The sequence below is a fragment of the Plectrocnemia conspersa genome, unplaced genomic scaffold, assembly GCF_051122295.1.
Source record: "Plectrocnemia conspersa isolate PC_06_02 unplaced genomic scaffold, ASM5112229v1 ptg000005l, whole genome shotgun sequence".
NCBI classification, from domain to species: Eukaryota; Metazoa; Arthropoda; class Insecta; order Trichoptera; family Polycentropodidae; genus Plectrocnemia; species Plectrocnemia conspersa.
The window spans coordinates 15,711,282-15,723,390 of NW_028277169.1; the positions used below are offsets into that span (position 1 = coordinate 15,711,282).

General features: G+C 30.9%; 1 protein-coding gene across 1 annotated transcript in view; it reads left to right on the top strand.

The window, feature by feature from the left end:
• Positions 1-12,109, top strand: part of jeb (low-density lipoprotein receptor domain-containing jelly belly protein) — a 140,144-nt gene that overhangs the window by 42,402 nt on the left and 85,633 nt on the right. The window contains exon 2 of the mRNA XM_088185975.1: positions 8,110-9,332. Coding sequence (XP_088042101.1) covers positions 8,648-9,332 — 685 coding nt within the window. The 5' untranslated portion in view covers positions 8,110-8,647. The remainder of the gene's footprint in view (positions 1-8,109; positions 9,333-12,109) is intronic.

Here is a 12,109-nt window from a genome sequence, read left to right on the forward strand (position 1 = left end):
TGTTTAGATGATTTGATCATTTTTAATTATATAGCTATATAATTAAAAACGCTTAAAAAGTTAAACTTATTTATGTCTTAAAAAATTGTTTGATTTATATCTATTATTGCTTATACAAATAGTAGCTCTATAATTCTATAAAAGAGAGGGATAAAAAACTGTGTAGTTAAAGTATGGTCTGGTCCTTTTTTCTTATATTTTCAAAGGCCAAATTTTCATCGCTTTCATAAAGAAAATGATTGAGCTATTTTTAGACGATAGGGTTCTAAAATTTTATTTGAGACGTTGTTTTATGTTATCTATCTATTTTTAGGACATGAGATTTTCATAGCAAATTGGCATTATTAAATAATTTTTATTCAGAAGTGAAAAAGTGCAATTAATTTTTAAGTCCTTTTTATTATAATGTCATTTATTTTTGTTGCGTGATGTATGGCAATGCTATAAATAGATTTTTTTGATATCCATTTATGTAGAGGGTCATGTAAGATATGTATATATTTATAATGGGTCAAGGATGTGAAAGTCGTCAGTTTGACCCATGCAATTGAGAACATTTATTTTTAATTATGATACACAGTAGTATATACATATAACTGAAATTTGTTCTATTGTGGATGTCATATATAGTAACGAAAATGTTATTTATTTTAATATCCTGTCTATACTGGTATGTAGTATATAAAATATGTTTAAGTAGAGAGTTTTCTTTTTTTCTTTTGAAAGTTGTTCAACACATAATTATATCCATTATTTTCAAGTATCATTCAGATACACTCGACCTTTTTATTTTAATAATTTTAATAAATTTCCGCGGTTCAATGTCTTAAAATTTGCACTCAATCCACGCTGTCCAGAAAAATATCACATTAATTCTGATCTAAAATGGATTGTATATTTTCTTTATTAAAATAAACGAGAGACTAAATCTGACTTAAAAATGACAGCGGACCGACGCGTGCAGAATATATTTCTTCCATTATGGCTTCTTCATTTTCTCCCTGCGATTAAAATGAGAGAGTGAAGTAAGTCGACCTTCTCGGTTATTTTTTTTCCTTGTCGTCGTTAACGGTCGTTGGGTTTAACCACCCGGACGCAACAAGGATTAGTAACAAGCGGGTCTGAAATAATAATAATAAAAAAGTATCATTTTACATTTATAAATTTAGAACTCGCATTCGTAGCATCGATTTTTTAAAGTGGTTTCTAACGATCATACAATGTCGGGTTCATGAATTTTTAATTTAGCACTTGTGTAGCACACGAATATAATACGCCGACAAAAAACAGAGCTTTTTGCCTTGTAATGTCGATGTTATGAAAATTTCTTGGTTTATTTTGGGAAATGGTTATTTTTTGTTTCATTATGATGGAGATTCTTACGGTCACCGCAAATACACTACGTTATTTTCGTACAAATTGTAAACGATATTATCAAGACTAGCAACCATTAAAAACCCATTGCATAATCAGGGTTTATATCGATTTGTTAGTAGATATTTACGACCCAGACAACGGGTCACTAAATCTTCGGTAACCGACGGAAAGGTTTAGCTAAAAGAAGGTAGGGAGATACCGCTTCTAAATTATTTAATTCGCTTCTCCAGGACGTGTTTCGAACACTGAAGCGAAACAACCGTAAAATAAATATTTATGCGCTGAAAATGTTTGAATTAGCTTTTGTATCACATCAGATAACGTATTATCACACAATATAGTAATTATGGAACACGAGCGCGCAATTAGCGATATACAAAAATCGATACTGTGCCATAACTATGTTATCTGTAATTGTCTAGTAGCTAGCTTATTTTATGTAATTTATTTTATAAAAACAAAGCGATTTTTACAAATTCTTCCCATTGCTGAGTAAAATATCTCTCTTATTTAATGTTATAATTTTGCTTTAGAGTACGCTCGGGATAAGATGCCGGTTTGTTATTGTGTGCGTGTACATGTATATGAGAGGGAGAAGCGATGTAGCGTGTACTTCGTTGTCTCGCTTTCTCTTTTAAGGACAGTCGCTGATTCGTCAACGCTGGTATTCGTCATTAAAGTGCAGTGTGGCACAGAAGTTCGATCTTCTCTAATGATTTATTTTAAATAATTTTGTGTTAATATTGGTTTAACCCAGATATGCCCACTGTCCCATGGTTAGGTCACTAAACTCAAGCCACTATTTTTTATTTGTAAATGAAATTTTAAGAGAACCAAATTTATTGGGCATATCTGGGTTAATTGATATCAAGACTTCAAATATACACTGTAAGTTATTCGTTCTCTTACCCGTGGATTAAAATATTTTAATTATTTTTCCATTAATCCGTACGTTGTTGTTTTTTTTACACTATTCTCTGTAAGGCTTAAAAAAGTTATTATTCTTATCGTTGAGCCAATGATAATTTTTTAATTTATTCAATGAATTCTAATGATTTAATAGAGTCGTCGAGCCATTAAACAATCTGCAAATAATTTCTTTCCCCATTTTATATCTTTTTGCTTTTGAAGAATAGCTAAAGACTTCATTATTTTTTTGACTAGTGAAAGATTTTGAATTTTGCAAATATTTAATTAATGACATCAATGTCTGGTTTCTTGGATTATATAATATATTTTTAATTGTCCGTTGAAATTTCCAACTTAGCTCAGATGTATTTTTGTTAAATAAACATATATTTTCTTTTAAAATAAAAAAAATAAATATTCTGAGCGAAATTGTTTTGAGCCAAACAGTTCACGCACACAATAACAAACCGGAATCCTTATCCCGAGCGTACTCTAATATATACTCTAGTAGTGTTTTGACAGTACTAAACTCTGACTTAGATTTTAACTTAAAAATTATATATGTATGTGATATCTTAGTCTTTTTTAATTAAAATAAAATAACACACTTTTATTCACATAAAACTTTTAATAAAATATAAATTTACATATTTTAAGATAGATTGCCAGAAAAAGTATAACTTTCAGTTGATTTCAGAAATTCAGGAAAATATTTTCATTAGACTTTTATTTCACAAGTGGTTTCTGCATTCAAATGGTCAATTCCTACATATTTTTTTAATATGATCAAATAAAAAACCCTTCACAATTTACACAATGTATGAATGAATACAAAAATTGTGTTTCTTATTATCAACGCGAATTTACACATATAAATATGAAAGTAAGGATTTAAATTCCTTAGCTCATAATTGCTTTACCAACTTTTGCAACAAAGATTTGCTTTGTGTTATTGTATTTCATTTAAATTTAAAGCATTTTAGCTGGATAATAAGTAGCTTATTATTTACTCATTTTCTTGACATTTAAGTACAATAAACGTGCTGCAAAAAATATTCTGTGCAATTAGTTCTAGTTTTTTTTAGAAAACTACTTAAATAACGCTTTGAACTGTGTTTAAAAACACTGTTTTTTTTTACTGTAATATGCTTTAAAAAATTGCGTTGATGTAGTATTTTGCAGTAGAATGATCTGTAATTTGCAGAGACTGACAAATATTGTATAAACTTCTTCCACCTTTCTAATAAATTACTACTGGTCTTTTTATAATAAAGGACAAATTTCTCCCATTATTCCTCTATCAGGTGAAAGGGTATTTTTTGTCATTAAACAAAGAGCAACATGGCCACAACACAAAAACTTGAAAATACGTTCTTACTTAGTAGAAATTAGTAGAAATCTACTGTTTTTAAAAACTATTTGTTTAAATAAATGACATTACTTATGTGTACACCAATATAACACATATTATGATATATTTGATTTTCAATTATAAAAAAATAATCTTTGCATTTATGAGATTATACGCCATACATTATGCTGTTTCGTTCTGTATTTTTGGTTACCCTTTATGCACCAATTCTGGGACATTCTAAAGGCGTAGCCATTATGATACGGAATCTTACATAGTTTGTGTAATGTCCGACCATTTCCATAAATATAACAAACTCACCTGTATTTCCATAAATATAACTTAAAAAAGAATGCCTTTCGTTACAACTTCCAAAATTAGCTCGCTCGTTCCGATTTTTTTCTAGCTCAAACGATAATGAACCTCATGAATGCGAATTGTTTGACATGTACACAAAGGGAGATTGACGAGTTTGCATATTTTCTGACCGAACTGTTTTCATCGTACAATTTTTTTTATATGTGCAAATAAATAATTTATTACAATATATATAAAAATGGTATGGGAAGACATCATTCACGTTTCGAACTAGACGCGGCACGTATATGAAGATAGATAAGTATGGGAGATTCAGAAGAGGTAAATTGTCGAACGTTCCTCGCTCACGTTCATCCGATAACATTTCCGAATCTTTGTCGCATTTTTTCCACTGCCAAGATGAAGGATGTGAGGTCTTTTTCTCAAAGAGAAAAAGGAAAATACTAGTTTCTGCCCGTTACGTAAGAATCTCGGGTTATTTTTAACGTTTTTTTGCGTTAAAATTCACGTCACGCTTGATGCTTCCCGGCGGCGGTGAATAACGATCGTTGTGGGATTTTTTCACGGTACAAGGGTTTAATTGATAAAATTGATAGTTTATATAATAACTTAGTTGTTCGCATAATTATATGTCTAATCGATTATTATAAAATATAAATGAGATATTCTTCTTACATGTCTAACTATTTTTTTGAAGTTCATTTCTATAAAACACTATAATATTTGTTGAATAATATTATGAAGATATATTAATAAATTTAGCGATCTTCAAAACAGGTTTATTGATTTTAACGTTTGCTCTTTTTATCAGTACTCAAAAGTTTTCGATAGCATAATATTTCCGTGACCATTTTATAAAGAACAAAAATATAGATCGTTAAGCGCCTATTAAAACTTTTTTTATTTTTTTAGTAAAAATTCATTGCCAATTTATAGTTTTATCTCCACTACTCTCTTAATTTTGATTGTCAATTTTTACTACTTCAATTTTATTTTATTGCTCAAAAATAGTAATTTCTCCTTTCGCACAAAAAGTCAATTTTATGATATAGATATTCGAATCTAATATATCAATTTTAAATTTTAGATTCTCTGTGATTGATTCTGGAATATGTTTGGTAAATATTTAATAAATAATTACATTAAAAAGAACACATAAATTCCACTGTTAAAAACTATAAATATCATAGCTCACACGAAGATGTAAGTTGCCCTTTTTTATATCGTACGAACTCACTAAAAATTTTGAGCACTCTAAAACTAAAAGTAAATAGATCGATAAAAAAATAGAAGCGTAAAAGATAACAATCTTATTTTTATGCTTAGCTAAGAGAAAATTTTAAATGGCATTAACAATTTTTTTTGCCATTATATATTATATATAATATAAAATAAGTATAATATTGCTTACTAATATTTTTAAATCAGTTCAAACGCAAACCATTAATAATCCAACTATAACATAATATGGACTTGCCCCACTTTCAAAATCAACGGCTCATATTGCGGCTCATATTTATATTAAAAATATATTTAGTGTCCAATTAATTAATAAGAAAACTCAACTGCCTTTCAGCTCTCACTTTCTAAGATCGATTGTTATGTATATATTGCAACGCTGTGTTTATAAGACCATACATCAAATCAGTCAAGAAACTTTTCTTTGAAATTTCTTCCTCGATATCATGAGCAAACGGCCACTGCGTATAATATACTAACAATCCAAGTTTAAAATATTTTATGCGCAGGCTTTTGCTATTCGTAAAGTGTTCATTAGCAAATTCTACCCACGTCCGAGTCTCTGAGTGTTTTCAGCGTTGAAAAAATTGGTTATTTTGTGCGTTAAGACACTTGGGCCACTGCCCAAAACTCCAACAAGTAGATAAATGTTCGGCGGGCAGCGCAGTGCAACCGGCCAGTTACTACCGGAAATTATCAAACCTTACCGAGTGGCCAACTCCACAAAACCCACCAGGGAATTTTAAGAAGAATCTTCCTACAAGCGCTCACCAGCGGAAGCCGATCGACCGTGCGGAAGACACTTCCGCCATATGTTCTGACTTCGAGACAGCCTTCGGCGATTTATCTTTCAAACAAACACCAAGGCTCGATCGATGCTTACACTTTAAAATAATGCTGTATCAACTCATAGCTGTAAATAATTCAAGCAAAATCAATATATTGTCATTGATGCTATTCTTGGACGTGCATGAACTAAACATAAATAAGTTTCAGTCATCACAGCTTAAATATCTCACTGACCCCAGCGATAATTGTATAAAAAACCACCTAATTTTACTGTAGATTCTCTATATTTATTTAAAATAAAATAAAAATCAGCATTAAATATCTCAGTGGATTTAAAAATACCTGTAACATAATATATTTTTTAGATTATTTTTTTTAAAGATGGTGAGCGGCTTATATAACGAAGCCAAGCTTATCGCTTTATAAAATTCACAAATATTTCGCACGATCCGCAGCTTTATATAACATCAAGGTGTAAAAGTGTCAGTAGTCCTTTTCAAAAATAAGTATTATATATACATCCGTGTGGTTTTGCTTTTACTTGATTCCATTGTTCTTGCTATCTGCTTTTTTAAATAATTTTTATCCTATTTACAGATCTTGCAACTTTAATTACTACCCCTTCTAATAAATCACATTTTGTATGCAATATTACTTATTGTTAATATTACTTATTACAATACTGTTATACAAAAATAAATGTGTAACGATTTTAAATATTTTAGTTTACAAATTTAAACTGCAATATTAAATATAAAAACAGATTTTTGACACAAACATAAATATTTTGCTTTACATGTAAAGTATACTATAAGATTAATTTTATTTTTTTAGCACACAAACATATGTGTGTTATAATTATTATAGATTATGATATCTTACATTGTAAGCTCATTAAAAGTATTTACATTATATTTATGAATTTTAAATGATAAAAATTGCTATGAAATCAATTTTTGTATAGTTTTTAAACATAATATTTTTTAATATATGTAGTGATGAATCGAGTTTAAGGTTATAGCTTTTTGATAGACAATTAAAATTTAATTTTTCTTGTATTTTATTTAAGGTTAAATTGCTTAGGAGTTTTACGGAAAAAAATGTTAAAATGATTTATATTTATAATTATGTGTTATTTTTTTAATACGATATATACGATAATTTTATTGTAGAAAGAGTCATTTGTAATTTTTCTATAAATATATAGTTTTGTTGTATTTTTGAAGAGGCTCTTTATTTTGAACGATTACATTTAAATACGAAAAGCCATTTAAAAAAGATTTTAATCGAAAAAAATAAAAACCTTTACTTCATTATTGTTAACCCTATTCTCTTATATCAATGCATATTAGTAAAGTATCAAAAGACCGTAAAAAAATAACAAGAGAGCTATACGAATGTTAGTAGCAAATTATAGATCACTACAATAGTATTCAATTTTACTTAGCTATTATATAAATAAAAAGTCTAAAACTGATTACATTTTTAAACTTCGCTTTAAAGAGCTAGCTACTGTGACGACCCTTAGACACAAACATAATTAAATGTCTTTAATAATTTCGTCTGATAATATTTTTATTCTAGGGAGCTTAATTTTCAATATTAGATATTTTCAATCTGACATCAGCCACGTATAAACTTGTACTAAAATGTCTCCATGCAGAGAATCAGAATTCGAATGAAGTTTTTATTTAAAAAAATTAAAGGCCCAACTGCGTATAAAATAATTAAATTTATGATTTAGCAATAAAGGTGCATGGTTCTGAATTTGTATTTAAAATTATGTTGTTTTAATTCCGTGTATTATTGTTTACAGAAAATACTATTGTGTGTTTTTGAAAGAAAACTACAATTCCGTTCATGTTCTTGGTACATAAATATATTTTGGGAGTACTGACTTACGCCTTTTATTTAATTGGGGGCGTCTAGAATATTAAAGACAGACTAAAAAAAATATTAAAAAGTTTGATTAATCATCTCTTTGTAATATTATAAAAATAGTCATTCAATTGCAAGTTTCCATACTTTTACGTCGGTTAAATAAATCTATTATTTCGTTTACATTTTTTTATGTCATACTATTCTTTAATGATTGTTATCTAACTGATTTATTTTAATTGTTTCAGGTAATTAGACTTTTCCGCAACTTGATTACAATGGCACCTGTTCAACTATATACATAATATTTTATACGCATTTTTCGAGAAACATAAGCATTTCGCCGATTGGGGATCGAGTTATTCGCAACCGACGACGAATAAAGAAAATAAAAATCATCGCTGGATTTTCGCTAAATTAACTCGTGTGAAGTGATAATTATTTTAATGAATGCCATTTTTGCGCTCGCTCTACAAACGACTGGTGGAGTTCGCTAACGCGCAGTGTTGTTATAATTGAGGAAACGACGGTGGCTTCGAGCTATTCTGTACATCGCCTGTGAACAAAACTTAAATGAAGTGCAACATGATATCGTTTAACGGTACTTAATGGACCATCGAAGGAGTGACGATTATGAACCATGTTTTGTATTTACGGTGTGCAATGATATTCCATCCCGCACTATTGTAGTTGAACCAAACTCCGCCACCATATATCCACACACCCGAGAACGTGCCCTGCGTTCCTTCGACTATCCGACGAGATTTATAGAGATTTAGTCGAGACATGCGAGGATACTCAGAGATGAAGATAGTAGGCTTAGTATGCTTGTTGGTGAGTGTGGCGCAGCCCTGCTTCGGAGACGCGTCCAGTCATCTGGCGAGGGATGCCCACAGGAGACCCACGGCAGACCGTTGGCTCATCTATGACGACAACCCCTTGACGTTGGACCCGGTGCAGCCTCCGCCGCCGTTCTCTCACTTCAGAGACGACAAGTTCAACCATTTCACGTTCCACGATGACTTGGCGCACCACGAGACCGACCGGCTGCCCGACATCGGCCTGCAAAGCTTGTTCGGGCCGCCGAACCCCGACGACGACATCACCAAACTAGACGAGCTGTCGACCAAGAAGCGGTACACGAAAAAGACCAACTTGAAAAACGGCGACAAGAATAAATCCAGGTCAGACGTGAGGGCCGGCGAGAAGAGGCCCCCCGGCGACGTGTCCGGCGATTTCGCCTGGAAGAAAGGCTTGGGAGAGTCTATATCGTATGATTATCCGTGGAATCAGAGCGGAGAACATTGGGGTGGCAAAGGTGGCATCAGCAAACTGAGGAGAGCCGGTGCCGGTGCGGGAGTTGGGGGTAGTTGGAGCAAACGCGGTGCGCCGCAAATTCCCGTCGGCTTGGCAAGTCAACTCATGCTGAGAAGCGTGCGAGGGAATCGACAGTACGACGTACCCCAAATTGGTGAGTCGATTTTTTATTTTATTAATTTGTAAACCCATGTTTAGACATTAACGGTTAAACGCGTCCTACATATACAATTCTATCGTATATCAATATTAAATATGGAAAAATATTGGGTTGCCTCATATATTATGTTATAAGTTTTGCGAAGCTTTAAATAAATAATAATCTAAAGATATTTATTTATCTTCTTTCATTAAGAAGTAGGCGGCTTTTCTTCTTATTCGTGCGACCTTTAACCATGTGAAATTACCGTTTTATTGGGTCCAAGGACAAATAAAACACTTTGTTGTATTTTACTTTTACGTAATACTAAACGTAAGCTCACCACCTAGTCCGCTCATTACGGAAGCTAGAAGTACAATGAAAGCCGAACGGGAGTGTCCCGCTCGGTTTGCGCCCTGCATCTTTAAGCCATAACATTCGTAACAGGCGAGACCCTAATTAGTCAGAACAGCCGGTAAACACCGAGAAATATATTCGAATACTTGAGAATCCTATGAGGCGTATAAAATCAGTAGTGGCAATAATCTCATCCGACGCAAAATGCGTCATTGATAGATCAAATTATTCCACTCTAAATCTGGAAAAAGTTTTATGCGTTAAATAATTGTTTTATCAAACCTTTTTCGCGGTGTTTTTAAAAAAAAATATTTGCTTGCGGATCCTTTTGAAATTTAAAATTTAAATTAACTACAATTAACATACAGGCTATTGTTAAAGCCACTTCACTCTTAATTTTTTAAAAGGGTGAAAACGAATCACCTTTTTTTAATTGTTTATAAATTTACATATAAAGTAAAAAAAGCTTTTTTTAATTTTCTTATTTGATATTATTTTGTGTAAAAATATAAATTTAAAAATGATTAATAGCAATATACGTTTAAAATTTATGCCGCTTTATTTTAAATCTTGTCAAAAAATAGTTTTGGCTAAATTTATTTTTATTTTTAAAATTGTTTTTGTGTAATAATACATTTATTATTATGTTTGGGGTTTAGATGATTCTCGGAATCGTACTTTCTATTATTAGAAAAATAAGGATATTGGCTAATTTTCTCAAATTTTCGTCTCGACGTAGTTCTCTCAAAGAATCATATTTATGCTTTGTGAAATTTGCAAAGCTAAAAATAACTTTAACTCTGGATTAGAAACGGGTTTTCATGTAGGCGTTTTCAAAGAATAATAAGTATAAGTAGAAAAATGGGCATCGTCATTTTATCAGTTTTAAGCCATGGAGATATAGAATTTTTGGTAGTACTTATACCAGTAGTACCGGTAGTCAAATTTTGTCATAATACCGGTATTAGCGGTATCGGTACTACTGGTATTATCCAATCACTTCAGAACATACTACTCATGTACATATGCGCTCAAGAAATTGGGTATTGATATCTGATCATGCTGCTCGAAAATAAACATAGTGATTATATATAATTAAAATTTCAATCGTTTATCACAGATTACTTTTATCGAGCTAGGTCATACATATTTGGTAATGAAAACTAATTATTTTCAGCATATATCGAATATCATATATGTATATATATAAAAAAAAAATAGGTCCTCGTTACTGCTTTTCCTAATACGCGATTCTCTCTGGTCTCTAATTTGGCCGTGGTGCTATTCCAAGTTGATCGTTGATGAGTCATATTTGAGTCGATTTATTAAGTCACCGATTTAAGCAATTATCAAGATTTTTATAAGATTCTTAACCAAAGCTTGTATCAATCGAAGAAATGGCTTATTAGATCAATGACCATACTGTTAAACTCTAAACTCCCGGGTGAATCTTTGTACGCGATACCATTGGATTCACTTTTCAAAGATAATAAATATTGAATAATAATTCAATTCGTTTTATAGGCAAGTTAATGAATAAAAATATACAGATAGTGGTCATTTTACTTTTAGTCATTTACTGAATTCTTGAGTGCTCCAAATATAATGTAAAGATTTCTCTCGTGTTTTTTTTTTTTTTTGGTAAAGTACATTTGTTCGATTGTAACTTTTTATTATGCAATTATGTTAGATTCACTGTAATATTACTTTTATGATTTTTTATTATTATTTAAACTACTGTTTCTTAAGGCATTTTCTTCAATAGGGCGATATTTGTTTGAAAGTTACTTTAAGAAACTATTCCACACATTTTAATAATGTACCGATTTCTACGTAAGGGGATTATATTTGTATAATAAAATGTATTTTCGATATGTTTTCGTATCCAATTTCCTAGTCCACCCACTGTAAATGCAGTGAGCATTTTACCTCTTGTAAAAGACGCGGAACCGTAATAAAAATAAGAAAATTATTTCCCGTGAGACGTGTGTTATTTTATTTGATATTGCTATAGATTCACAAACATATGGGCATTGCAGTCATAGTATAGAATTTTTATATATTTTCAATATAACTTGAATTTAAGTAAAATAATATAAAATCTTAAAAAGCGTCGATCAAAGTAATCGCTTGAATAATTAACCTTGCGTGATAAACGCGAAGACATTTTATATGTAATAGCAAGGGTTCTATGTACAGGAATTCCGGTAATTGCTGACACAAACATAAAAAGAGCATTTTATGGCTTAACTGCAAAATAGGCTCAGCTGATTCGTACTGAAGATTGTTGGCATATTTTTGGAGTTGTGTCATGTTTTATGGTTTCGTTTTACGACAAATGCTTTTGAGTTGTCGATAAAAATCTACAGACTCATCAATGAGATGGCCGTATAAAATTAATAAGAATAAAATATATGTATACCTAAATTACGTAA